At 40.0% G+C, this 16,395-nt stretch overlaps 1 protein-coding gene across 1 annotated transcript in view; it reads left to right on the forward strand.

The window, feature by feature from the left end:
• The first annotated feature begins 4,475 nt into the window (after window positions 1–4,475).
• The window catches only part of ERMP1 (endoplasmic reticulum metallopeptidase 1), a 51,568-nt gene continuing 39,648 nt past the window's right edge, over window positions 4,476–16,395 (forward strand). The window contains exons 1-4 of the mRNA XM_045563873.1: window positions 4,476–4,912; window positions 6,255–6,556; window positions 10,979–11,106; window positions 11,747–11,852. Of these exons, the coding sequence (XP_045419829.1) occupies window positions 4,569–4,912; window positions 6,255–6,556; window positions 10,979–11,106; window positions 11,747–11,852 (880 nt within the window). The 5' untranslated portion in view covers window positions 4,476–4,568. The remainder of the gene's footprint in view (window positions 4,913–6,254; window positions 6,557–10,978; window positions 11,107–11,746; window positions 11,853–16,395) is intronic.

Consider the following 16,395-nt stretch of genomic DNA (forward strand, 5'->3'; position numbering starts at 1 on the left):
TCATAGTTAGAAAGACTGATTGTCCAGCAGCACCTTGAGGCCCCAGCTTCAGCCATAAGGGAGCTAAACAAAAAACCAAAAATAAAAAACTAATGGTGTCCCCTGAACCTGGACATGAGCTCCATCTATGGCCCTTTAAACACAGCTGGCCCACCTTCATACTCCTCTGTGAGCACATACAAGCTGGCTGTAGGCAAAAGTACTTATCTGCAATATTTACCCAAGATCTCTTTTTGAAATCCCTGATCTTGAGGGGGAAGGCATCAATCTTTTTTTTTTTTTTTTTTTTTTGAGACATTGTGTCACTCTGTTGCCCAGGCTAGAGTGCCGTGGCATCAGCCTAGCTCACAGCAACCTCAAACTCCTGGGCTTAAGCAATCCTTCTGCCTCAGTCTCCCATGTAGCTGGGACTACAGGCATGAGCCACCATGCCCGGCTAATTTTTTTTTTTTTGATATATATTTTTAGCTGTCCATATAATTTCTTTCTATTTTTAGTAGAGACCGGGTCTCGCTCTTGCTCAGGCTGGTCTCAAACTCCTGAGCTCAAATGATCCGCCTGCCTTGGCATCCCAGAGTGCTAGGATTACAGGCGTGAGCCACCGTGCCTGGCCAGTTTTGCAATCTTTTGACTTGCTCTGCCTGTCAGGTTTTGACATCTGCTTCTTTCTTTTGCAACTGGTTTGGATTTTTTTCTCACCTCTTGATTTGGCACCTCACTTGATTTGAATGTCACTGTAACATAAGGTAAAAGGCATCCTTCTGCCAATGTCAGTGCCAGAGAACTTTACCAAGTGCCCTTAGTATCCCCTCTTCCACGGAAGGAGGCACACAGGGCATGGTTTTCTTCTAAGGCACATTGGTGATGCAATGATGGAAAACAGAAACTGGCAATTCATGGGAATCCTGACAGCTCATTTGCCCTTCTACTTGCCTTGACCAAGTTACTAGGAAATATTGGAGAGATGGCAAGATAGAAGGGACATGGGACAGACATCTCCATGCCTGTTGGTCAGTCTATCTCTCACTTTGTCATAAAGGGACACACAAGAAAAATATAATTGTTTGCCAAGAAAAATGTAATTGACTCAAGTCCAGCGATCAATAGCTCACCGGATGGGGCAGCCAAAGCCTTTGACATTTATCTCATCCTCATGAGCAAGTTGATATGTGGGAACCAGAGTACCTTTCAGTTCACTGTTTTCTACTTTCCACACAAATAAAATTATAAATCAAAGTGGCTTCAAGCATTTCAAAGGCCAAACATTATCACAGTCTTTGATTAGCTTATATGATCTAGATGCGGTCTTGTGCTGCTCTGCCCAGTATTGAGATGCTGGGTGATCTTATAAAAGATCACGTGGAGCATGACCTTTCACTGTGCAAAACCACCCTAAGTCCTTGCTGTGCCAGGAAGTCCTCCCCGAGCTGACCTCTGCCTATTATTCTCACCTTACCTCTACTAGGCTCTAGCGCATGCTTTAGCTACATGCTTTACTCAACATTGCTTCCGAACATCCCAGCTCATTTCCCTCTGCCTGGAGGGAACATTCTCCAGGCTTATGTGGCCCTGTTGCTCACTTCATTCAGGTCATCTCAGATGTCATCTCCTCAGACAGACCTTCCCTGATCACTTTAATAAAACAGCAGCCTCTGTCACTCTCCACTCCCTGCTTTATTTTTCCTCATAGCACCTAACCCTTTGACATTTTATTCATGCACACATGTGCTTGTCTCCTCATTAGAGTGTAAGCTCTGTGAAGGTAGAAATATTGAATTGTTTTTCTCTCTGTTTCTCCATCTTGATCAGTATCTGACACAGAGTAGATATCCAATGTCTGGTAGCTTTAAAATATTAAAATGTGAATACCATAGTTTACACAGTCTAGAGAAAAACTGCCTTCTAAGAACTCTATGATAATAAGTTCTACCCCCTAGGGCTTTTAATCTAATCTGCAAAGGATTGTCTAAGAAGGAAAATTCTGGAAAATAGTTTTTAATGAGAACTTGTATGAGGATCTTTGACACATATTAGTTGATTAATCCTCACTGAAGCCCTTAAGGCAGGCATTATCTCCATTATCACAGATAAGCACACAAGGACTCTGTTGGATTGTAACTTGAATAATGCCATGTGTATTAAAGGTACCAGATCCAGGAATTCAGATCTACCTGACCCCAACAGCCAAGCATTTTTTTCATTGCAGTACACTGCTTCCCATGGGATGTTGTCAGAAATGCTTAATATACATTATCCATTCAGAAAAAGAGAGCTCAAGTGAATTACTTGGTATCATAGTTCTTTTTTTTTTTTTTTTTTTTTGAGACAGAGTCTCACTTTGTTGCCCGGGCTAGAGTGAGTGCCGTGGCATCAGCCTAGCTCACAGCAACCTCAGACTCCTGGGCTTAAGTGATCCTACTGCCTCAGCCTCCCGAGTAGCTGGGACTACAGGCATGAGCCACCATGCCCGGCTAATTTTTTTGTATATATATTTTTAGTTGGCCAGATAATTTCTTTCTATTTTTAGTAGAGACGGGGTCTCACTCTTGCTCAGGCTGGTCTCGAACTCCTGACCTCGAGCGATCCACCCGCCTCGGCCTCCCAGAGCTAGGATTACAGGCGTGAGCCACCGCGCCCGGCCTCATAGTTCTTGACAGCTGCAATTTGTCCCTAGGTTTTCTGACACCCACCCAGCCCAACAAGTGATGGCACAAAATAAGTAAGCCATAAAAGACCATGAAACCTTTGTGCCTTTCCTCTAGGAACTAGAAACCTCCACATCTTGTTAGATAGTGGTGGACACAGTGAGTCAATCAGAGTCAATTCTGAGGTCTTATCTTCCAAAGATGATGGAAGGTCTAGGGTTTTAGGGAAGAGAATAGTAAGATAGTTGATTCTTTTCAAAGACAACATATATTCATTCTCTCATTCAATAAATAGGTATTGGATTATGACCATAGTCTGGGCATAGAGCTAAGCACTATATATACAGTGATTAATAAACAAGATAGACATCGTCTTCGGTCTCATGGAGCTTATAGACTAGAAAAGATCTTATAGAGCTAAAATGATGCTGCTGCCACCATAAAGTTGTTATGCTTTCATTTATTCATTCCAGAAATATCTATTGACTACATATTATGTATCATGCTTTGTGTTAAGAGCCGGGAATAAAATGGTGAGCAAAACCAGACATGATTCCTGCTTTCACGAAGCTTATAGTCTAATGAGGGAGACAGTAAATAATCACGTGCATACATGGTGCTACCAGAGCCTACAAATAGGAGAAACAGGCTTAATTAGATTAGGAGACTCTTGCTTGAGGAAGTACCATTTACACCGAGATTTGCAGGATGAATAGAAGTTAACTAGGCAATGAGGGGAGGGAAGAACATTCCAGGTAATTCACACATCATGTTAAAAGATCCATTGTAAAAGAAAAGATGGTGTGCAGGAAGTCTTTGAAAGAGGCCAGTGTGGCTGGAGAGCCAGAAATAAGCATCCTGGTGTCAGATGAGCCTGAGTGGTAGGCAGGAGCAGACTCAGAGGGCATTGTAGGAAATCTGACATATGTGCTAAGTCAAAATCCTGCAGTGTGCTTTCCCAGTTGGTCTCTACACTAAATCCTTGCTGAGGACACAGAACCTTGAAGCAGAGAGGCTCATTGTACCAACGAGGAGGAAGACGACTAATCACAAGTGTCTGCACCTTAACCACGCAGACGATGTCGAGGGAAGAATAGCTTTTCTGAACCTTCAGTTCCATAGAGCCATAGTAGTAGTGGAAAAGAATGCTGTTTTTAGGAGCCCATGAAATTAGATTTAAATTCTTCATCGGTTACCTCTAGGATCTTCAGCTGTTAAATGGGAATATAAACGCTTCCTTTTCAGGATTCTCATGGGAATTAAATGAGATAGTGTATTAAAGCCCTTAGGACAGTGCTTGGCTCATAGCAGGTATTCAATAAATAATAGCTATTATTTTTCTTTATCTGTTAAATGGAGACAGTAATAGCGCTGGTTATCTCACAAGGTTATGATCTGATTAGATTATGCATATGAAAGCAATAGGTTGGGCCTCTTCTGAGTAGTCCTATTTCTAATTGTAAGTGCCAAGAGCCCACTTTTTTTTTTTTTTTTAAAGCCTGTTCTATACCTTTCTAAAGTTGGGCCATTGCCTTTTTCATCTGTCTGGTGCACCATAAGAGCCATGTGCATTTTTTAAAAAGTGATCTCTCACTTTCCTCCTGTTTGGGGCTGCAGGTTTCTAGGTTTATGAGTGTCTTCCCGTTTGGAAATCTCTGTCCCACACCTGGCTGGGAAAGGCCTGCAGGAGATGGCACACCCACCGCGCCCAGCCTGGGTCCGTCCTGCTGCGGTGCCAGCCCCGCGGTCCGCCCAGAGGCGCTGGGTCGCGACGAGGCAGGACGGCCAATCAGAAGAAGTTTGGCCCTCTGCAGTTTCCGTCCGCTCACTAGGAGGCGCTGCAGCGGCGGCGGCGGCGGCGGTGGCGGCTGCCGGGGCTGTCGCGGGCTGGGGCGGTTGGGCTGGCGGCTGAGGCTGGTGGCCATGGAGTGGGGTTACGAGTCAGCTGCTGTGAGGCGGCACCGCGTCGGAGGGGAGCGTCGGGAGGGACCCGAGGCCGCGCCGCCGCCGGAGAGGGAGGCCCCGGCGCAGGAGCCCCTGGTGGACGCGTGCGGCGGCAGAGGCGGCGCGGGGACGCGGAAGAGGAGCCCGGGGGGTAGCGGTGGCGCGAGCCGGGGCGCGGGGACCGGGCTGTCGGAGGCGCGCGCCGCGCTGGGGCTCGCGCTCTACCTGCTCGCGCTGCGGACCCTTGTGCAGCTGTCGCTGCAGCAGCTCGTGCTGCGGGGGGCCACTGGCCACCGCGGGGAGTTCGACGCGCGCCAAGCCAGGTACCAGCCGCTCCCTCCTGGCATGGCCCGCGCGTCCCTTTGTGGCTCCTGCCTGGGCGCCGGGGCACCGCGCCGGTGTGCACCCGCCCCTGCGGGACCGCTGGGGCTCCCGGGCTGCACGTGGCAGGGGTGGCCTTGCCTGTCCTTCTTCCAGGGTCTGAATTACTGGGACGTGGAGTTTGCCTGGCTCCTGGTTAAACTCGTGGTGCAGCTTAGGGGTGGTTCGGTGAATTGAGCGTGCTTTTGCACCCACTCTCTGCTCTGTGGAGATGGTTGTTAGTCGTCCTCTCATCTTATGGAACAACTTCCACTTTTTACCTTGGTTTGCACACCTGCTTGCCAAATGAAATGGGGAGTGAAATTTGTGTACCTGGACCGTTTTATGAGTTGGTTTGGGGTGGGGGGCGTTGGAAGCGCCTAGTGCAGTATTCTCACTTTCTGAGGGTCACAATCCCCAAATTCATAAGCTATGGAGGCCCTCCTTGGCACAGCGCTCAATCAAAATTTCGCATGAAGTTTGAAAAGTTCTCAGATCCCTGCAGTTTGTCTTTGGGCCTCTGGATTAGTGACTGTAAGGTTTGACTTTTTTTTTTTTTTTTTTTTAAATAAAGACCTTTAAGTATTCTAGGACAGGTGATTGTCAAAGGTATTGTAACCCAAGTGTATGAAAGCTCATACAATCATAAACTAGCAGGAAGTTTTCAACAGCCACTGTTTTAAAAACTTTTTCTTTGAACACAAAGTGCTGAAAGCTTATTTTCTTAAGGACTTTCTGGGACACCCCCATCCCCCCTTTTCTCCACTTGGAAGGCAGTTAAAAGACAAAAAAAATTTGTTTTCATTAGGGGTAGAGTTGGTTTTGGGCTAAATTACTAGGGGGGCTGGGTCCATTCCTAATCATCAGAAATTTTTCGTTTCTTATTTAACCTCTTGATTGTCTTTGGATTGATTTCTGCTACTAGAAGTAGTGACCCAGAATTAATAACCCCAGGAATATGACACAATGAAGTTATATCCTGTCCTGCTTAGCCTTCGGCAGTCACACACAGTTTGAATACAATTCTTAGCCTTTGTATGGATTTAAAATGGGGAGAAGTTGAGAGTGCGGTGAGTGGAGAAAAAAGGGGATCAAGTCATGGGAGGCAAAATAAAATGGTGGAACTTTGCAAGTGGTTTTCACAACATATCTGAAATAGTAAAAGGCAGTCTTTTAAAATGAGAAGTCAAAGAACCAAGCTTTTTGCGGGGAGGAAGGGGAGTGTAGTGGAAAATTTGCTCTGTGCTAAGTGTTATTTTTAAGCCTGCGTTCCTTTGTCGTCATCATTCTTTTGGTTGCTTCCAGGGATTATCTTGAACACATAACATCTATTGGCCCCAGGACTACAGGAAGTCCAGAAAATGAAATTCTGACGGTGCACTACCTTTTGGAACAGATTAAACTGATTGAAGTGCAAAGCAACAGCCTTCACAAGATTTCAGTAGATGTACAACGGCCTACAGGTTCTTTTAGCATTGACTTTTTGGGAGGTTTTACAAGCTACTATGACAACATCACCAATGTTGTGGTAAAGCTGGAACCTAGAGATGGAGCCCAGCATGCTATCCTGGCTAACTGTCATTTTGACTCAGTGGCAAACTCACCAGGTATGTACCTATTTTTTTTTTTGTCATTTTGAAGTCGCAGTCCAGAATGTTTATTAACATAACCCCAAGCTGCTTAGACAATTGTGGTGACCATTTTTTTTGGCAAACCTTTTTTCATTGTGATGAAAGGTGGGATAATTAGACTTGTATCATTTAGTTTAGGATCTGATCTTTCAGTAGTCTCTTAAGTGGTTTATTATTATTATTATCTTAACATTAATGCCAGCAGCCCAATGACAGGACTTGGAGTGTTTCTGGTAGACTGAAGCAGCCTGTCAGTATTACCAGACTGCATGTGTCCATATGTCTTCGAGTTGAGTTCTGCCACTTCAGGTGTTACTTAGCTGGGTGTTGTACTAGGCTTTGGGGATACTGGATCAAGGATAGTCCCTGTCTTCAGGGATGCATGGCTTGGAGGGTATCTTCTCTAGCAGTTTCTGTTGACCTGTAAAGTGAGAATTTTGGTCGACTGAGGGTGCCATACTATTAGAGTACCTGAAATAATCCATAAATCTTGCTCTGAAAATACTTTGGCAAAATAGAATACTTGATGTTATGACAATGCCTGACAAATAAATATTTGTCAAATGAATGAGAATCCCCCAAATTGAACTTCCATTTATTATAATAATATTCCACAGAAATATTTTTTCAGTAGTTAAAGAGATTATAAGAAGGAAAGAATAGAAAATAGCATTTTACAATGGTACTGTAGCATTTTAGTAGTAGATAAGATCTGAGATGGCAGCTGGCTCAACCCCCTCGTTTGACACAGGGATAAATTTAGCTGATCACTGCTGATCAGAGACAGCCAGGATAAGATGCTGAATTTCCTGGCCAGTCAGTTCTTTCAGCTACCTTTGAAAGGAAGGAGAGTATTAGAGTGTAATTAATGCTCCCTTTGGCAAATAGCTTAACCTCTTCTTTTCTCAGTTTCTCCTCTGTGACATGGAGAAAATAATAATACTTTCCTTGGAGGATTAAATATAAATCAAATATAAGAACAGCACCTGGCATGGAAATTTTAGCTGTTATTGAATATTAACTGTTATTGAATATTAATACTTCTGGATTGCCTAAACTTATAGCAGACCCAATATGAACATGTAGAATTATTGCATTTAGAATGTAATTTGCTTTATCAAAAATCAGTATACACACATTTGTTATATAAAGACAGAAGTACCTTTGTGTGTGCTGGGGAAACCAGTGGTCTTATGTTCATGTCAAAGTAGTCATAAGTGTCAACCTACGCTCACAATTATGATGCTTAAATTTTAGGAATGGGCAAATAAACACCATGGTTGCTTAAGAACATTGTATAAGAAAGATATATGTACAAGAATCAGAAACAAATGTAGGGAAAGAAAAATAGTTTTCCCTCAACCCTTCATGGTTTTTAGCTGAGATGGACCCCTGTAACAAAAGACACGTTAAGAAGAGAAAAACAAACAGAAGTTTATTGACATGTATAACTCATGTATACATGGGAGATACCCAGGGAAAATGAGTAAATCTGAAAGAGTTGGGTTAGAAATCTGGCTTATATAGCATCTTTAACAAAGAACAGTATGGTTTTGGTGAAGTGACAGGACAAAGGAAAAGGACCTTGAGTCTTTAAGGGTGGCAGATTGTAGGAAGGCAAATCAATGATAGGTAAAGCTTATTAAAGTTTGTTATGTAGATTCTTCTGGTGCTGTCACCAGGTTGATAAAAATTTAAAGTTGTCTTTGGTGATCAACCTTTTTCCTTTTCGGTAGAAAGGGGAGGTGGGACACCTTTGTAAATTTATGCCCTGCTTTTAGGCAAATAGGGGGAGAGCAGAGGGATTTTTTTGTTCAGTATCTACTTCTCAGTTGCCTTCAGCTCAAAATAATCCTTATGCCAAAGTGGGATATTTTGGGGTGGCATATGGAGTCTAATACTTCAAGGATGGCATTTTTATGAGCCATTAGAGCCATTTTTTTTTTTTTTTTTTTTTTGAGACAGAGCCTCACTTTGTTACCCAGGCTAGAGTGAGTGCCGTGGCGTCAGCCTAGCTCACAGCAACCTCAAACTCCTGGGCTTAAGCGATCCTACTGCCTCAGCCTCCCGAGTAGCTGGGACTACAGGCATGTGCCACCATGCCCAGCTAATTTTTTCTATATATATTTTTAGGTGTCCAGATAATTTCTTTCTATTTTTAGTAGAGACGGGGTCTCGCTCAGGCTGGTCTCGAACTCCTGACCTCGAGCGATCCACCCGCCTCGGCCTCCCAGAGGGCTAGGATTACAGGCGTGAGCCACCGCGCCCGGCCCATTAGAGCCATTTTTAACTAAAATTTTATAATAATATCCATACCAGCAATCTCAAGGAAATTTCTGTCAATAATAAGTTGTTAAAAATAGCGTTTTACACATTCATCAAATAGATAAGTGGTTGGACTAATTGAAGCATGGGTTTTTTTTTTTAATTTTTAGCATATCTGGGACTCAGGAACTGATACCAGTTAAGTAGTAGTGTTATCCACAGAAAGCCCTTAATTATCTTGAGTCTGATGTGTAGTTCCAGGTCATTGTTAGAAGAGACATTAAGTTATTTTGAGGCTGGCTTCAATTTCAAGGTTAATTCTAAATGGAAAGGGATGTTGGTTAATCACCCAGCCCTTGCAGATGCTGTCCTCTTACTTTCCTTCACTTTCTTAGAGATATTTGACCCATCTTTACTTGTCTTCTAAGACAGCGTAACCATTAAAGATAAATGGACAGTTTAACTTTTTAAGCAACTCTATATAGATACATACCTTTCAATTTCTTTTTCTCTTACTTTGAATAAAGAAAAATTTTATGGTTTGTTTTTTATTTTAAAGTAACAGTCTCAAAGTAAAAAACCTTTATTTCATTTGATTTCTGAAAGGTAGCACTATTTACTATAGCAACATATACTTCGTACTTGATAGTAATTAGATAATTATTACTTGGTTTCACTTTGATTAAAATACAATCCAAGAATCACCACTGAGACAAGTATAGTTAATAAGTAATTTCTTCATGAGTAGGAATTGGGTCTGAAATGTAACAGAGCCCAAACAAGCATTTTAGCTGGCTACAGAGCCTTCTTTAAGTTTGCAAAGGGAAAAAAGAGCTAACATTGCTTGCCAAGTGTCAGGTGCTGTGCATTATCATGTGAAATCCTCATAACAAACCTGTAAGGTAGATAGCATTATCCTGCTCTTTAGACCAGGAAATAGTGGAGTAAAGTGACAGAGCTAAAATTTACTTCCAGATCTTTCTTGCTCTAAAATCCACGCTAAACTCTTTAGTACCCTTCCTCCCAGTGTGTAAACCCAGAAATGCTATTGCCTAGGTTGTTATAGTGCCTATTTACTTTGATTACTCTTTAAATGTTTTATTATGGAAAATTTCAAACATATACAAATCAGAATTGTTTAATGAACCCCAGTGTACCTGTTCCCCAGCTTCAACAATGCTATCTTATTTCTTTCCTACTTCTGCTGCTCCCCCCTCAACTCCTTGATTATTTTGAAGTAGATCTCAGCTATATCAGTTCCCCTGAAACATTTCAGTTTAAATTGCTGAAAGGGATAAGGACTCTTTTTGATACAGTCATAAAACCATGAATTGCCTCACCTAAAAAACCTAACTGTAATTCCTTGGTATCATCAAATATCCAGTCAGTTCATTTACCTGCCTCTTTCAATGCTTTAAAAAAGCAAGGCACTAAAGTCATCTTTATAGTTACTTTTAATTAACATATAAAGTTTCTGAATCAAGAAGACCATTAAGAGATTTGACTAAATTCTCTACTTTATCAGTGCTGGGACCAGGGATACTACTCAGATCATTAGTGTCTTTTCTTCTGTCTTATTAGATTAGGTGACTTCTTTGTACTTTTCCATCACATCATTTCTTTGGAGAAACCTTAAAAAAACATTACACTACCCAAACTGACCCCTCTGTAAATGTGGAGTGACCTGCAGCTTTTACGATATTGGCAGGAAAACAAGTGAGAAAGGAGTGGGTGGCAGTGGGAGATGATGGAGGAAGCTGTGAGCACCAGAAGTGAGACCAATACAGAGGATGTGGAACGCAGATAAAGAATGGAAAATCTCCTGGGGTGGTGAGAATGCCGGTTTTCAGTATGACTTTAGGTCCCATCTGGTTGATTTAGTCAATGATATTAATTGATTGTTGTGGGCCAGGCATGGTTCCAGGCATTGAAAGTCAGTGAGTAAACCAGAGATCCCTGCCCTCATGGAGCTTACTGCCAGTGGGTGTCATTGTCACCTGATAATGACAGAGTTATGCTCTGGTCATGCAGCTATTATGTTTCTCTGAGGAGAAAACTCCATTCCTAACCATAATGGTTCATACTGTAAAGGTTTTAAAATCTGAGGAGCAAATCTGTTTTTCTGATTTGAAGGTGCCAGTGATGATGCAGTTAGCTGTTCAGTGATGCTGGAAGTCCTTCGCGTCTTGTCAACATCCTCAGAAGCTTTACGTCATGCCATCGTGTTTCTCTTTAATGGTGCTGAGGAAAATGTCTTGCAAGTGAGATTTTACTGTTTTAAATACTAGGCGCAAATAATGATGAGAATAATAACAACAGCTAAAACTGACACATTTTTGTTATTCATGTGAGTAGTATCGTAAAATGATACATGAAAGAAATATTGTACTTGGCAGTACTTTAAAAAATTCACAGCCACTTATGTAGATATGTTCCATATTTGGAAAACTCAACTCAGAGCGGATCATCTTGGCAATGTTTGATTTATAAAAGGGCTCTTTGATGGCATAGTTACTTTCCTCAGGTTTTCTTTGACAGTGGAGTTTCAGAGATGTTTTGAGGCAGACACACAGTGTGAACGCCCAGCCACATGGATCGTCTCTTTTCCCATTCTCCTTGCCCTTTCTTTTGCACTTACCAAGGACATTGTTTGGCACCACTTACGGTAATCGTGCTGCCTTCTGTGATGGGTAACTTCCCACACCCATGATGTGCACAGCCATTATGCATAGAAAGAGAAGCAGACAATGTCTTCACATATTGCCTTTGACAAATGATTATTTTGTTTTCATATTTCTCACCTCGTCAAGATAGCCTTTCTGTCCTTAAAATAAGCAAAATGAAGACTTTGATAACTTAAAATTGTTTAACCAATATTTGTTTCCTTTCCTTCTCATTAAGGCCAGTCATGGTTTCATTACTCAGCACCCCTGGGCCAGCTTGATTCGTGCATTTATTAACTTGGAGGCAGCGGGTGTAGGAGGTAAAGAACTTGTATTCCAAACAGGTATGTGAGGCTGTGCGTTGTATTTTTAATGCAATTCTAGTTTTTTATAAAAGAGGAAAGTTTTTGAATATAAATAATCTCTTTAATGAACCATCTCCTGAATGAGCATTCTTTTTAAAGCTTGAGCTGGTGTTAGCTTGTCTTTGTTAAAATTTTTTATTTTATAATAATATAATAATACTAATAGCATCTATCACTTATATAGTGCTGATTATATGTCAAATGCTCTAAGCATTTAGCATATTAAGTCATTTACTCTTCAAAACAACATGAGAGATAAATACTATTCTTACTTCCATTTTAGGGATAAAACTGAGGCAAAAGAGATTATAACTTGCCCAGAGTTTCCATAGTTGGTTAATGGCAGAGTGGGATTTGAACCTAGAGAGTCCAGGTTCAGAGCCTTTGTTCTTAACCATTAATCAGATTGTCATATAGCTGGTGAACTTTCTTTTAATATGGATAATATAAATAATTTTAAATGTTAATCATTTCATGAATTAAAATGAGAACATTAACCTGTACTTTTTAGAGGTTTAAATTTATCATTGAATTAATTGAAAGTCAAAAAAATTCAGTAATATTTAATCAGCCAGAGAAGTGTTTTTAATTTTATGATTAAACTTTTCTAAGGATAGCAAGATAAAGTTGATGAATATCAATTTATTTGTCATCTTTAATAGAATTCTTTGAATTCTTTAATAGAATTCAAAGCTCACAGATTTGTTCAGTCAGGGTGTACTAAAATCTGACGTTGAGAGTTCTGTGCCATTTCCTTTTCCTGTTAGAAATCTGGGTGATGAATCTTATCCAGAGATGTAGTATTTTCTAGATGTTTTAGTACTGAGTAGTGCATTGGGTGGGATAGGCTAGGAAAGTGGGTAGGGTAATACGGAAACTTGTTTTGTAGCACCCTTTTAAGATGTGGTGGTGTTTAAGTTACAAAGCCATATTAAGTGCTAAATATGTTTTCACAACCTAAATAATACCCTATTTTAATATTCTTCATTGAACTTTTTTTAAACTTTTACCCTTCAAAATGGATGTATATTTTACTTCAGTTAAACCTTTGAGAATGTTAAAATCATGAGGTTTGAAGCAGCAAGGTTCTGCTTTTCAACTCTCAAACCTTTCTGCTTTACTATTAACACTTCATCTAACTGATGAGAAGAAGCCGGAGTCTAAAATCTGCAGGAGTAAGTAGATGCTACACAATTTTCCGTTTCCCTCTATTTCTTGAATGTCACTAAGGATAGGAGAAACACATACAACAACCACCAGGTCAAGAAGCAGCAAGACAAAATTCTGTAAGCAAAGAGGACAATGAGTTTTTCTTTCCTAATGTGAAAATCTCAAGAGTTCCACATAAGCGGGAGTGTGTCTTTGTATATTTGCCCTGTTGAAAGTATACTATATGTTAAGTCCCTTCATATCCATGCATTGAATTTATTAGCACAGCATTTTGTCCTTCTACTCCATCTACCCAGAGGAAAACTAGTCTTATGGTTTAGTCTGTACCTTTCCTGGATTTTTTTCTATGAGTATATATATGAATGTATACATATTTTTTGCATGTATACTAATATATTTTACATATGTGTAGTCCAAGAGGTTAAAACATACTCACCTAGGGCCAGTCAGGTCCAGACCCAAGTCAGTTCCTTTACTATTTATATTTATTAAGCACTCACTTTTGCTAGGCTGACTAGCCCAAAGTCCTTAGTCTTTTCACTAAATGTATATAGTTTTAGATAAAAAATTCTACAGCTGCATGATGCTATAAAAGGCTATACACCATTAAGAATGGTCACAGCTAGATGGTGGGTATTTGCTGGTAGAACTGGGGTGGGTGTGACTGGAGTGGAGAACAGGCTAAATGTGAAAAAACAGTTTGAGGTCTCCATTGCCTCATGAATTTAAGACCAGAGTTGACTGTTATTACTGCATTACTTACACCCTTTATAGTCTCCTCTATTGTTTCAACTTTTGTAATGTATATGATTACTTTAATAATGAAGCAAAAAACATGACTCGTTAGCAGTATATATATAATTTAAATGTTTTACTCATTCTAAAATAAAATCCATGTATTTCAAAGTTAATTTTTTTCTGGCAGGTATACTATAAAAGATTTGGAAAGAATATCTACCTCCTTCCTCTGATTTTTCCCATGATTTTTTCCTCTAGGTTTTGGAGCTTATTGTTGTGTCTAAACTGCATACCCAAAGCTTTCTGGGTGTTTTCTGACATTCCAGTAATTTTCCTGGTATCTCTTTCACTCTGATGCCCCTGCCTACAAAAGACAAGCTATCTTGTGGGCATGGCTTTCAAAAAGCTAGCTAGTCAGGCTGGGCAACATAGTGAGACCCCATCTCTACAAAAAATAATAGCAGGCATGGTGGCACACACTTTGTAGGGGAGGCTGAGGCAGGAGGATCGCTTGAGCCCAGGAGCTAGAGGCTGCAGTGAGCTATGATCCCACCACTTCACTCTAGCCAGGGCAACAGAACCAGACCTTGTCTAGTTAGTGTTGTTTCCATGTTTGACTAAAAGAGGATAAAGACCCTCTGGATTTCGAGTTGTGCTTGAGAGTGAATGCCAAATCATGCTTCCTCAGCTTTTTTTTTAAAGCAGACCTTTTTCTTTTTTAAAAAATTTTAATTATTATGGGTATATAATAGTTGTATATGTTTATAGGGTATGTGTGATGTTTTGATACATGCATATAATGTGAATTAATCAAATCAGGATAATTGGGATATCCATCACCTCAGGTATTTATCATTTCTTTGTGTTGGGAACATTCTAGTTCCACTCTTTTAGTTATTTTGAAGTATACTCTAACTTATTGTTGATTATACTTACTTTGTTTTGCTATCAAATATTGTTTATTCTGTCTAACTGTCTAACTATTTTTGTACCTATTAACTGTCCCCACTTTTTCTGCCCCTCCCTGCTACCTTTCCCAGCTTCTGGTAACCATCATTCTACTCCCTGTCTCCATGAGATCAATTGTTTTTTAATATTTAGCTCCCATGTATGAATGAGAACATGCAAGATTTGTCTTTCTGTGCTTGGCTTATTTCACTTAACATAGTGTTCTCCAGTTCCATCCATGTTATCCATGTTGTTGCAAATGGAAGGATTTCATTCTTTTTTTTTTTTTTTCCTATTTTATTCTTTTGAAGCCCAGCTATTTGAGGGATTTCATTCTTTTTTGTGGCTATGTAATGTTCCATTGTGTATATGTACCACAACTTCTTTATCCATTCATCCATTCATTAGGTTGATTCCAAATCTTGGCTATTGTGAATAATGCTGCAATGAACATGGGAGTGCAGATATCTTTCTGATATACTGAATTCCCCTCCTTTGGATATATACTGAGCAGTGGGATTGCTGGGCAATGTGGTAGTTCTATTTTTAGTTTTTTGAGGAACCTCCATACTGTTCTCCATAGTAGTTGTACTAATTTACATTCCCACCAGCAGTGTACAGGGGTCCCCTTTTTTCACATCCTCACCAGCATTCATTTTTGCCTGTCTTTTTGATAAAAGCTGTTTTAACTGGGGTGAGATTATATCTCATTGTAGTTTTGATTTGCATTTCTCTGATGACTAATGATGAGCATTTTTTCATACACCTGTTGGCCATTTGTATGTCTTCTTTTGAGAAATATCTATTCAGATCCTTTGCTCATTTTTAATTGGATTATTTGATTTTCTCCTATCGAGTTGTTGGAGTTCCTTATATTTTATAGTTATTAATCTCTTGGCAGATGGGTAGTTTGCAAATATTTACTTCCATTCTGTGGCTTGTCTCTTCCCTTTATTGATTACTTCCTTTGCTGTGCAGAAGATTTTTAGCTTGACGTGGTCCCATTTGTCCAATTTTGCTTTGGTTGCCTGTACTTTGGGGGTATTACTTGAGAAGTCCTTCAGGCCCACTTTTTCTGTGCAGTAGTACTTATCCTGTCCTGGAAACTTCTTGGTTAAAACAGTTTGTACTCTCTAGAATGCCATTGTTGTGTCTTTTCAGAGAGAGACATTCATTTGGGAAGTTTTTAGTGACTAGAATAATCATTACTACCTATTTTTTAAGAAGAGCAGAAAGAATTACTTCATTTATCAGACCAGTAATTTCATTTCATGAGTCTGAGAGGCTTTATTTAATAATTTTGAAGGTGTTATAAGATCCATCCTTTTAAAATTTAAACAGATTAAGCCAGTAATATATATTCTTTGTAAAAAATTCAGATAACTGCCTACCTTGAATGCAAGAAAGCCCATAAGCAAAAGAGTGACAGGATCTTTTTTTGCTCTTGTGAAAATATCCGTAATCCTCTCATCCAGAGCAAATCAGTGTTATGGTTTAGTCTATACACTTCTGCAATTTTTTTTTCTAAGTGTATATGTTAATATATATATTAATATGTGTATATATTCCTCACAAAAATGTGATCATATTCTATCATTTTATAAACTTCTTTAGAATGAATTCTTGTTTTTTTGTTAAGCTTTATTGAGATATAATTCACATATCC

Source organism: Lemur catta, chromosome 10 (assembly GCF_020740605.2).
Source record: "Lemur catta isolate mLemCat1 chromosome 10, mLemCat1.pri, whole genome shotgun sequence".
Taxonomy (NCBI): domain Eukaryota; kingdom Metazoa; phylum Chordata; class Mammalia; order Primates; family Lemuridae; genus Lemur; species Lemur catta.